Source organism: Vipera berus, assembly GCF_964194415.1.
Source record: "Vipera berus genome assembly, chromosome: 5".
Taxonomy (NCBI): domain Eukaryota; kingdom Metazoa; phylum Chordata; class Lepidosauria; order Squamata; family Viperidae; genus Vipera; species Vipera berus.
The window spans coordinates 73,321,353-73,334,289 of record NC_138207.1 but is presented as its reverse complement, the minus strand read 5'-3'; the positions used below and the strand labels follow the sequence as shown (position 1 = coordinate 73,334,289).

Below are 12,937 nucleotides of genomic sequence, written 5' to 3'. Positions count from 1 at the left end.
TGAACTGCTTGTTTTGATTGTCTTTTAGGAAACTGCGTCGTACGAAGATCAAGAAGGGTGGGAATTTGCCTCTTTGATTGGGTGGAAGTTTCACTGGAAGCAACATAGCTCTGATACTTTCCGCCGCAGACGCTGGAGGAGAAAAATGGCTCCCTCGGATACATATGGGGCAGCTGCCATCTTTAAACTTGAAGGAGCTCTGGTATGTAGGAATAATTTGCCTTGTCTGTTATCCCTGAATGATCACCTCAAGGGGGGTAACCTGTTATTTTAAAAGTGCACCTAGGCAAGTGGATAAAAACTGGCCCTCTCAATTCTTTTTTCCCCTTGTCACAATCCTAATGATCTTCCCTTCTGCAAATGCTCTTTAACATAGCAAGAAAGTATTCTAAGCAGGGCAATTGTTCAGTGACTCACACCCGATTTTATGACTGTTTTTGCCACAGTCATTAAGTGAGTCGCTGTGAATTTTATAGTTTTTAAGGAAATCCGGCTTCCCCCATTGACTTTGCATATAAGAAGTTGGCTGGGATGGTTGCAAATGGTGATCCTGTAAGCCCAGGTTGCTACAACTGTCATAAATACATGCTGGTTGATCATGTGACTGGTTGCTGTGATGGTTGTAAGTTTGAGGACGGGTCATATGTCATCTATTTAGTGCCATTATAACCTCAAACAGTTGTTGTACAAATAGTAAGTCAAGAATTACCTGTACTATATTATGGTTTGGGGATTTAGTAGTCTGCAGCAGATAGGTGCAGTCAGAGAGAAATACAGAAATTCTTAGAATTCCTTTTTTCCCCAAAGGGGGGTAGGAAATGCTGCAAAAAGACTGTGAGTATCATTGTTTTGAAACAGTAGTCTAAATACGCTTTTCTGTTCTGAGAAGTAAATTTTTCTTCTCCATTTCATTGGAATAAGAAGTTATAAGAAGTTGCCTGAGTCCTACGGGAATAGGGCGGTATACAAATTCAATAGATAGATAGATAGATAGATAGATAGATAGATAGATAGATAGATAGATAGATAGATAGATAGATAGATAGATAGATGGATGGATGGATGGATGGATGGATGGATGGATGGATGGATGGATGGATGGATGGATGGATGGATAGATAGATAGATAGATAGATAGATAGATAGATAGATAGATAGATAGATAGATAGATAGATAGATGAGAATTAAATGCTGACTTAGTTTTAAAAAATTCTGTTTCCAGGAAATGTGATCCATTAAATCAATTCTTCACTGACATCATTAATTTTAGGAATCCTTATAGCTAAGAATGGTTGGCCATGTTTGCCTTCTCTCCTTTCCTTTCCCTTTTTCTTTTCATGTTGGTTTTTTATTTGATAAGCCTGATAACAAAGACCATTTTGAACCTATGGATTTAAACTAAGTGTTTTTCTAAACTTCGAATAATTACTCTTAGGGAGCAGATTTTAGTATTGAAGATGGAGAACGCACTTCTGAGAAGTCTACAGATTCAGCAGCAAATTTGTTTGGTGCAAACACTCCTATTGTTTCTTGCAACTTTGACAGTAAGTCAGTTTAAATTGTTTATTCAAATGGTGATGGGATTCCTTGGTTTTTCCTCACAGCTGCTCTTTTATTGCAGTTGATATATTATTATTATTATTATTATTTATTGCATTTATATACCGCCCTTTCCCTGAGGACTCAGGGCGGTTTACAGGGAGTTAAAAATCATATACAGTATACACTCAAGCTGGCAAGCAAACCCAATACTCTTTTTTAGAATCATCTGAGCCCTTTCCTGCCAAGAAGACTCTCTGACCCCCAGGCCTGATGTAAGGCCTCCCAAAATGCAAATATTGGCCCCACACTCCAGGGCAAATTACTCTCAATGGGCAATAATGGGCAATGCACAAAAAGGAATAGAGTGAAGTGAGAAGAGGAATAGATCCACATCATTAACCATGATCCTTTAATGTCATTCAGTGTATTGCTCCACTTTAACTTCCGGCAAGATTTAGTTAATAATCATTTTGACCATACAATACAGTTGTATTTCATATTACTATTACAAAATAAATACTGATAGAAATAAAGAATTATAACGAAAAGTTAATTCCCATTTATTTGATCAGTCAAGGAAACTAGTCCAAAATATAGGTATATCCCATATGACCAGTCTCATGCTTATTAAAAATTGTACTACGTTTCCATTCCATTTTTGATCCTGCTCATAGAAACGGTCCTAGTGGACGATTTCTTTCAACACTCTGGAAACCTACAATCCAAAAACTTTGGAGGCAGACAGTGCTTATATTAGAAATAACAAATGCATTAGCTGTTCTTCAATGTTTTCCTGACATAGGATACTGTTGAACCAAACTGATCCATTTATTTGTGGCAATAACAGATGAAGAGAATGACTGAAGTGTTCAACAATCTTCAGCCTAACCAAACAATAATAATTACTGTACAATTAATGAAGACCAATACATGCTAAACAATGACTAGAAACTGGGAATTATTGACAGCTATAGCATACAAAATACAGATGGGGGAATGACTACAGAGCCTCATACCAACATAGACAGGATAAGGAGGAGGATGAGTGTATATAAACTGTCAGTTTTAGTCCTGCCTTAGGGACGCAGTGGCTCAGTGGGTTAGGACGCTGAGCTTGTCAATCAGATGGTCGGCAGTTTGGCAGGTCGAATCCCGAGTGCAGCGTAACAGAGTGAGCACCTGTTACTCATCCCAGCTTCTGCCAACCTAGCAGTTCGAAAGCACGTAAAAATGCAAGTAGAAAAATAGGGACCACTACGGTGGGAAGGTAACAGCGTTCGGTGCGCCTTTGGTGTCTAGTCATACCGGCCACATGACCTCGGACAAGCGCTGGCTCTTCGGCTTTGAAATGGAGATGAGCACCGGCCCCTAGAGTCGGAAACGACTAGCACACACATGCGGGGGAACCTTTACCTTTACCTAGGGACAAAATCAGCTGTGTAATCTTAGGCCAATCACTCTCTCTCAGCCATAGGAAGTAAACTGGAGGGACTTGTCCTGTTCAAAGGCATGCACAGACAAAGAAAAAGATTGTTTCATTTATACTGACTTGTGTTTTTGTTGTTTTAGGAGTTTTTAGTTACCACCTTCGATGTTACATCTATCAGGCAAGAAATCTTACAGCTTTGGACAAAGACAGTTTTTCAGGTACAGAGAACGGAAGCCATGGAATTAATTCAAGGAACCTGTATCTTTTTCTGAAATTTTTTTTTATAACAAACAACTTGAAGAGCCATGGAAATAATCTGAGCATTTTCTATTCAGCATGTTATGACTAATCAAAGATTTGCCTAATTATTTAATAGTGATATCTATTTATTAAAATATTTGTAACCCAATGTATACCTGAAGCACTCTGGTCAATTAGTTCAAACAATAAAATAAAGCACAGAATAAAAAGCAATTTAAAAGGAAAAAAGCAGCGCATGGAAGGAACGTCATGGAAATGGAAGCACCAATTGTGTACCTCTTGTGTACTTCACTCAAGAAGAGCTGTTATGTCTCTATAAATGAATATCGCTCCAATAAAAGGAGCGATGTAAAGGAGAAACCTCCAATTAATGAATATTAATCCTCAATCAGATTGCTATTCAGTGTATTTCTTCAAATATCATGGTCCAATGCTGTAATTAGGAATATTACGCTGCATCTTATGCAGCATCCTTTTTTTTCTTTTTTCTTTTTTGAGCATTTGAAATTGTAAGATGCATTTTGTGGTCTTTTTGAACCTTTTTGATCTTGCTTCAGTAAATAGAATGTCGTAACATATATAATGTAAAACGCATTACAATCTGCTTAGGCTGAAATCCTATGTGGGGTTTGATAATCACAGCTTTAAGATTTTTTCATTAGCTTTTAAAAGCTACAAACCCTCAGTTCTCCAGGTAGTTTTCATTTAAAAGTTACACTCTTATTATACAGAGATAAATCAGGACACCATAAACATTTTCCAGGATGAAATTTATATTATCGGAAAGAAAGAATTGCTTGGATAAACATGGGCCCGTGAAACCTTTTCTTTAGTAACTTTATTAAGTCAGTCTTTCTACAGACTAAAGTTAAAAATGTGTAGCACAGCCACTGTGTGTCTTGCAAGAGAAATCGGAGGGATGATCTTTGAATGATACCAAGTCATAGCAATTTGTACAGAAAATGATATCCTACCCTCTTATTCAGAGGCCCCTTATGATTTTAGAAGGGCTTTTTAATAGTAGGCCTAAAACTCATTTGCATCTAGTCCTGAAAAAGGGGAATGATGTAAATTGCAGTTTTGAAATCTTTTGGAATCTTGCAATGTGGATTATAATGACTCAGTACCAGGGTTAGGGCTACTTTTATGATATGGAGAACTGTTAAGTGAAGCAAAAAGAGTAGAAAAATATGGAAAAATATAACTCTAAATAAATGTATGTCAATATTCCCTTGCTGTGCTCTTTCAGATCCATATGCTCATGTTTCATTCCTTCATCGAAGCAAAACAACTGAGATTATCCATTCAACACTGAACCCAAGCTGGGATCAAACTATTATATTTGATGAAATTGAAATTTATGGTGATCCCCAACTGGTAGCACAAAATCCTCCTCAGGTGGTTGTTGAACTTTTTGACAATGACCAAGTGGTAGGTACCAACCTTTTATGTCTTATTTTAGTTTAATGATGTCAGATATATGATAATTTTGTTATTTGGGATTTCAGGGAAAAGATGAATTTCTTGGAAGAACTTCTTGCTCTCCAATGGTCAAATTGAACCCAGATATTGATATCAATCCAAAACTTCTTTGGTATCCAGTTAAGAATGGGGGCAAGGTTTGTGGAGATGTTCTTTTAGCTGCTGAGCTTATACTGAGAGAAAAGGTAAATAAAAACGAGTTGACTTATTTTGGATTTAAGATACTGTAATGATATAATATCCATGTTTGGTCTCATTATAAATTATAGAAACATGTATCTATGTCTTTAAACAGGGTGGCACCAATCTTCCAATTCTTCCTTCTCAACGGGCACCAAATCTATATATGGTGCCACAAGGAATTAGACCTATTGTGCAACTGACTGCAATTGAGGTATTATGATTGTTGCTTATTTGTTATCCAAAGTGACCTGTTAATAAGGCATTTGGGCATACTTGCTTACACAAGGCCAAGTGCTAGCATAAAATCTTAGTGTACTCTTCATGTTTAATAAATAGTTTAATAAATAGTTTAATAAATCAATTGTTTAGGCAACTATCCCCTAAAAATGGATTATGTTTTATTTTTGTTGTGCAATGTTCATCCGATTTCAGATTTGATGTCATTAATAAAAGCTTTAATGATGAATTCAAAAATCCTTAATTCCTATCCGTCACGAACCTGGTCTCAAATTAACAATTATATCTCAATCTTGCATCTAAGGATTATAGTGGGCATCCAAGAACTACATAGGTGAACTAATTTGAGCACTTTCAAAATATATTATGGGAATGCTGAATATTATGAAATGCACCTGGTTTTATGAATAACGTAGCATTACATTCATGAGAATAGATTACCCTGGGAATTAATACAACATCCTGGAAAAAGACAATGGCAAAACACTTGCATACTGATGCCAAAAAACCTTCATGGCTAAATCCATTAAGTCAGCAGGGCTCAAGTTTGAGTTGAAGCATACTTGACCTTTATGTTTTTTGGATCTGCTAGAGATGTCTATGCTCATCACATAGGAATCATCAGAAATTATATTGAGCCACATTTTGAAATCGTCAACCTGATTCACATCTAACTAAATAAGTGTGCAGATAAGAATGTAGCATTGTTATCATGTTCATCACCATTATTGTCAGTTCCTGGAATTTCCTTGACCATTAACCTTGTTAGGCATATGGTGTTAGCCTACAATGTTGGGTTGAAAATATATTAACCATAATGCTATGGCTTTAAGATGTTAATTGGCCAATGGGTGTGTAAGTGTTCTCATGGCCATAAGAGGAAGCTAGGAACGTAGCTTCTCTCTCTCTGAATTCACTGATCTCTACTATTACTGTTTTTGCTCTGCTGTTGGTTTACTACTGTTGTAAGCTGAACTGTGTATTGACCTCTGGACCGGTAAGAAGACTTTGTATTTTGGATTGCTACTTGGACTGTTTATTTTTGACTGTGCATTTTTGTTTTTACACCACCTCAAAGTAAAATACTTTTTGCTTTTAGAACTCAGTGTATTTCTGTGTGTGACTTTTACTGCTCTCAGTGCCCTTCCTTGTCTGTGCAACTCTTTGGTAGCACAAGGAGACCTCTGCACAATAAATTCCTTAACACTGGTTATGGGCCCAGGCCTGTACTGAGAGTAAGTACACACAGTATTCCTAGCTGAGTTTGTATTTGGTGTAAAATGGCACAAGAACTGTTGTCAGGCATCTCCTGGATAACCCGGTTGGATGGGACAAACTATGTTTCCTGGTCCACAAAATGCTGCTTGCTTTTGCGCAAGGAAGGACTATGGGCTGTTGTAAATAACCCACCAGATACTACTGCTTGGGATCCAGATGACGAAGAGGATGCAAAGAAGTTAGACGACTTTAAACGTAGCAATGAGAAAGCTCTTTGCATTATTGGACTAACACTGAATGACCAGCAGCTTGTCCATATTCGTGGTGAGGAGTCTGCTGCTAGGTGTTGGGGCGTTTTGCGAAGGCTTTATGTTCGTGACAGTGTGGGTGCACATATACACCTTACACGTAAGCTGTTTAGGGCTCGTCTGCAGAAGAATGGAGATATGCTGACCCATTTAAATTACATGAAAGCAATTTTTCAAGAGCTTCATGAAAAGGAGCTGATTTTTTCAGAGTTGCATCAGGTCTACATTATTCTGTCATCTTTGGATGAGAGTTATGATGGATATGTTTCTTCTTTGGAAGTCCTGACCAGAGAGGAACTGACATTGACTAACATTACTGGGAGACTGCTGGAAGAGTCCAGAAGGAGGCGTGACAGAGACCAGCTGAGAGAGACACAGCTACAAGAGGAGCAGCCATTCACCACTGCTTACAACGTCAAGAAATGTTATTCTTGTGGGGCTAGAGGGCATATAGCCAAATTCTGTAGAAAGGGTAAAAAACAGAATGTAAATAGCAGTGGGAAGGCTAAGAAGGGCATTGGTTTGGCTATTTCTGGTGAACCAACATCCAGAAATAATGAATTGTGGGTTGTTGATAGTGGGGCTTCACAATGCATTACTAAAGTGAAAAAGAGGTTTATTACTATGAAAAACAGCAACCAATATGTTTCACTAGCAAACGGTTGGAGGATGAAGGCCTCTGGTGAAGGTAATTCCTATTGTCCATGCATTGATGAACAGTTACCTATGTTATATATACCTAAACTAAGATTCAACTTGTTATCTGTAAGGGAATTGGTTAAAGTTGGGTTTGTGGTAACATTCAGAGGGGAGCAATGCACTATTGAGAGGAATGGAACCTGTGTAACTGCTAATTTGAAAAATGGTTTATTCGTTCTCACAAGTAACCAGGTTAGTACAGTTAAAGCTAACTCAATATGTGAGAACAAGAAGCCACATGATGAATGTATACATTTATTGCATAGGCGGTTAGGGCATGTAAACTTTAACTCACTACGTAAAACAGTGGAATTAGTAGAGGGAGTTAAACTGAAGCCATGTAGTAAGTATTTGAATTGCAATGCCTGTAATCAGGAAAAGAGTAAGGCAAGTCCGGCAAACAGGATAAACAGCTTCAAAACAACTGTACCTTTGGAAGTTGTGTTTGCTGATTTAATTGGACCCATGAAACCAAGTTTAGGAGGGTCATGTTATGTTTTAAGTATATTGGACCACTACTCTAGATATGGTTTTTGTTATCTGCTTAAGTCAAAGGCAGATACTTTCCAACAATTTGCAAACTGGCTGAAGTTCGTGGAGAGAAAAACAAAGAGAAAGGTTCAGTGCATAATTACTGATAATGGTACTGAATTTACAAATAAGCGCTTTGTTGATATGCTACAATCAGCTGGCATTGAGCATAAACATTCAGCCCCTTATAGACCTCAACATAATGCATTTGTTGAGAGACGTGGGCAAACGTTACAAGCCATGATGAGAACCATGTTAAGAGATTCTGGCTTAACAGATAGACTGTGGGGGGAGGCAGCAAAATGTGCAAACCATGTTCTGAATATAGTTGTTAATACTTCTACTGGTAAAATACCATATACTATATGGCATGGTAGAAGACCAAACCTTGATTACCTGCACACATTTGGCACCCCAGCTTGGGTCCACATTCCTGCACAACTCAGGAGTAAAGGCCAACATAGGGCTAGGCAATTATACTTCGTAGGTTACGAAGCTAACCACAGATCCTATCGTTTCTGGGAACGAGGCACAACTAATGTATATAACAGTGCTAGTGCAAAATTCCTTGAGCACGTTGGTTGGGATAGGTTAGAGCAAGTAACTGTTAATACTGATCCTCTAGTGTTTGAGGACTCCTCTGATAACGTAACTAGTAATGATAATGCATCTCCTGTAAATATAAAAGATGAAGAGGAGATAGGGGAGATAAAAGAGGAATCAGAGGAAGGAAAGGAGTCAGAAACTCAAAACCCTGTAATTCCTTGGCGTTCAATGCGTATCAGACATCCACCTGATCGCTATGAAGCTAGTATAATATGTCAAGTTAGTGTAGAGCCATCTAACTATGATGAGATCAGGATGTATCCTGAAAAAGAACAAGCATCATGGAAAGCTGCAATGAACAGGGAGTTGAATTCTTTGCAGGATCTTAAGGTTTATGTGAAAGCTAAACTGCCACCTGGTGAGCAAGCTATAGGTTGTAAATGGATATATAAGTTAAAGAAGGGTGTAGACGGGACTGTAACCCATAAGGCACGTTTGGTTGCACAAGGTTTTGCCCAAACTACTGAGGATTATGACGAAGTGTTTGCACCCAGTCTAAGGGCAACTACTTTAAGAGCAGCTTTAGTATGGGCGGCTAAAAACCAATATATGGTTAACCATGTAGATGTTGAAACTGCATATCTACATGCTCCATTGCAACATACTATTTATTTAAGAATACCACCAGGATTGACCAGTGATAGAGACCATGATTGTTGGGAATTAAAGAAAAGCCTCTATGGATTGAAACAATCAGGCTATGAGTGGAACAAATGTATAGTTAATGAGTTAAGTGCATTAGGTTTTGTAGCCAGTAATGCTGATCCTTGTTTGTTTAGAAGAGAACACAACGGAGCATTATCTTTTCTCTTATTATTCACAGATGATATTGCAATAATAACAAAAACTGAGTTAGAAGCACAAACTATCATTTCAAGATTGCAAACTAAATTCACAATTAGAAATCTTGGGGAAATAAGCCACTATTTGGGGTTAGATATTGTGAAAACGAATAGGGGTTTTAAGGTGTCACAAGCCAGTAAAATATCTCAGTTATTAAAGAGATACAATATGGAAATGTGTAAACCAGCTAAAACTCCGATGGCTATGGATTTTAAGGACACTAATGTTGAGAGTCCTGTATTTGATAAGACTATGTACCAATCTTTGATAGGAAGTCTTATGTATCTGAGTAATTGGACTAGACCTGATATTTCTTACTGTGTAAATCAATTAGCTAGGTACAACAATAATCCAACTGTTAGACACTGGCAATCAGCTAAACGAGTATTAAGGTATTTGAAGCAGACTATTCACTACTCGTTATATCTAGAGCCAAATCGTGAGTTAATCCTTACTGCATATGCAGATGCGAGTTTTGCCTCTGATACAAGCACTCGTAAATCTACTTCAGGGTTGGCTGTAATGTTGGGTGATTCTTTGATTGGATGGAAGTCTATTAGACAAAAACACATAAGCTTATCTACAATGGAGGCTGAATTTTCATGTCTATCAGTGTTATGTACAGAACTGCTAGTGTACAAACAATTATTGTTAGATATGGGTTTAAATGTAAATGATCCATTCATTGTGTATGAGGACAATCAAGCTGCGATAAAGATGGCTAATAATGCTACAGTAAGAACAAGATCTAAACATACTGATCTTCGTTATTTAAATGTCAGACAATGTGTCAAAGATAAATTAATACAGCTAGAGTATTGTTCATCTGATGTAAATATTGCAGACCATTTTACGAAGGTACAAACTGCTGTGAAACACAATGCTAATTGTGAAAGAATGTGCATAAGATTGTAAGAGTTATATATTATTCTACCCAAAGGGGAGAATGTTAGGCATATGGTGTTAGCCTACAATGTTGGGTTGAAAATATATTAACCATAATGCTATGGCTTTAAGATGTTAATTGGCCAATGGGTGTGTAAGTGTTCTCATGGCCATAAGAGGAAGCTAGGAACGTAGCTTCTCTCTCTCTGAATTCACTGATCTCTACTATTACTGTTTTTGCTCTGCTGTTGGTTTACTACTGTTGTAAGCTGAACTGTGTATTGACCTCTGGACCGGTAAGAAGACTTTGTATTTTGGATTGCTACTTGGACTGTTTATTTTTGACTGTGCATTTTTGTTTTTACACCACCTCAAAGTAAAATACTTTTTGCTTTTAGAACTCAGTGTATTTCTGTGTGTGACTTTTACTGCTCTCAGTGCCCTTCCTTGTCTGTGCAACTCTTTGGTAGCACAAGGAGACCTCTGCACAATAAATTCCTTAACAAACCTCAAGAACTTGATTGAGGACTAACTGAGTTTGCACCCACTTATTCATTTAGTAGTTAGGGTGTCTGATTTTCACTTTATGAATATTCATAGGGAATAGAAGTCTTTCATAGGAGTTTACAGTTTTGTTGGTGAATGCACTGGTTGTTGATCATTTTCCTATTAATCTTTATTTACTGGGATTTGAGCCAATTGAATTATTTACAATTATTGACTTTTGGTTTTTCTATTTATTTATTTATATTGTACTTTGGTAAATACATCTCATATGTATTGTTATTCTTATTCAAATTTTTGTACTGTAATGCAAAAAACTAGAGACTTAAATTCTCCTGAACTAAATGCAGATTAATGTAAAAATAGAATGGGATAGATTTCTGAATCAACTGTTCTGTACCAATTTGTATGGTATAAATTGATCAATAAGAAAAATATATGCTACAATGCCTGATTAAAATGTGGCTCCCCCCCCCCCGGGGTGATGACAATTCACTGCAGCCAACTCACTACGGCCATCTCGCCACAGCCAACTTGCTGCAGTCCAAGAGTTACACTAACATCAAAGAAATTATGGAATAGAATCATTAAAGAAAGGATGCAAAACAAAGGACAAAATGAAATGTGAAGGACAAAAATTAAAATATTTTTATTTATTTTAAATAATTAAATTGAATTGTTAAATTGTCTCATGGCAAGTTTTCCTGTGGCAAGTTAGCCCACAGAGAGTTAGGCGGGGTGAGTTGGCCATAGCAAGTTGGCTGCAGTGAGTTGCCCGCAGCAAGATGTGCCATTCCGACCCCACCCCTTCTTTTTTTTTTACATTAATTTTGTAGCAGATTATGTTTCCCTTCCTAACATGATGTTTTGGTTGCTTCATTTGTTTTAATAGATCCTTGCCTGGGGATTACGGAACATGAAAAACTATCAAATGGCTTCTGTGACTTCTCCCAGTCTCATTATAGAATGTGGAGGCGTAATGGTAGAATCTGTAATGATCAAAAACTTGAAGAGGACACCTAATTTTCCTGGATCTGTTCTTTTCATGAAAGTGGTATGATAGTACAAAAAATCTCATAGCAAAGATGTATAGTACATATTTACGAGTGCCGCGTAACTTGTTACTTGTCCCAGCTTCTGCCAACCTAGCAGTTCGAAAGCACATAAAAATGCAAGTAAAAAAATAGGGACCACTACGGTGGGAAGGTAACAGCGTTCCGTGCGCCTTTGGCGTCTAGTCATGCCGGCCATATGACCACAGAAACGTCCTCGGACAAGTGCTAGCTCTTCGGCTTTGAAACGGAGATGAGCACCAGCCCCTAACACACATGTGCAGGGGAACCTTTACCTTTATATGTATACACACACACACACACACACACACTTATACCTATGCCTATACACACACGCACACACACACACACACACACACACACACAGAGTACATACTGGTTCTATTTTTTTATGATCAATATGTATTGATTTGGAAACTGTTCAGAACAAAAATTTAAGCATTGTAAATGAATCCTATTTTTAAGTTTGCATGCAGCTTCAGTTGCAGTATGGTTATTTTCTGTATCCTCATTCAGAAGCAGATGGGAAGATACATGAGTTGGAATGTTGAATTCCTATAACACAAATATCATTATTATAAACATATGCAGATGCACAGCATAAAGTAGGCATATTGTAGAATATCAAGCACTCCTTTCCCTGCTAAATGCTTGATTTCATCCCTTGCTAAATTCATTATCTTCTACATCTCATCCCTGAACATAAGACAGTTTTTTGTGAGCTAAAGCAAAGAATCACAACATATTCTCCCATCCGAATATATAAAACTGTATTAATTTGTTAGCTTCTTTGGTGCTTAATATTTTTCTATCATGTAGCAAAATGGATTGACCCAATTTGCTTTCAATTTAGCCATTTCTTTTGAGAACCAAGCTGGGAGAGATGTAAGAGGTCTATGATTGGAGTCCCCAAAGTTGTTCATTTTGACTGTAGAATGTGGATCTTAATTTTCACCGGAGAAGAAAGTTTGGGAAGGCATGTAAAATGTTTACTCTCCCTGTCTTTTGCGGGGATACTCAGGGGATTTAAAAACAAAACAAAACAAGAAAACAGCTGCAACTTTGTCAAAAAGCTCCATCAGATTTTATATGTGTTGATTTACAATGGTACTTTGGTAGTCATTTTTAATTGGTT

The 12,937-nt window shown here is 37.4% G+C and overlaps 1 protein-coding gene across 6 annotated transcripts in view; it reads left to right on the top strand.

The window, feature by feature from the left end:
- Positions 1-12,937, top strand: part of MYOF (myoferlin) — a 107,383-nt gene that overhangs the window by 69,058 nt on the left and 25,388 nt on the right. For all 6 annotated transcript variants that reach the window (XR_014026732.1, XM_081329869.1, XM_081329870.1 and 3 more), the window contains 7 exons: positions 29-202; positions 1,437-1,545; positions 3,113-3,190; positions 4,483-4,664; positions 4,742-4,900; positions 5,011-5,109; positions 11,622-11,783. Coding sequence is in view for 5 of the 6 variants with exons in the window: in XM_081329869.1 (XP_081185995.1) it covers positions 29-202; positions 1,437-1,545; positions 3,113-3,190; positions 4,483-4,664; positions 4,742-4,900; positions 5,011-5,109; positions 11,622-11,783 (963 nt within the window). In the remaining variant the exon portion in view is untranslated. The remainder of the gene's footprint in view (positions 1-28; positions 203-1,436; positions 1,546-3,112; positions 3,191-4,482; positions 4,665-4,741; positions 4,901-5,010; positions 5,110-11,621; positions 11,784-12,937) is intronic.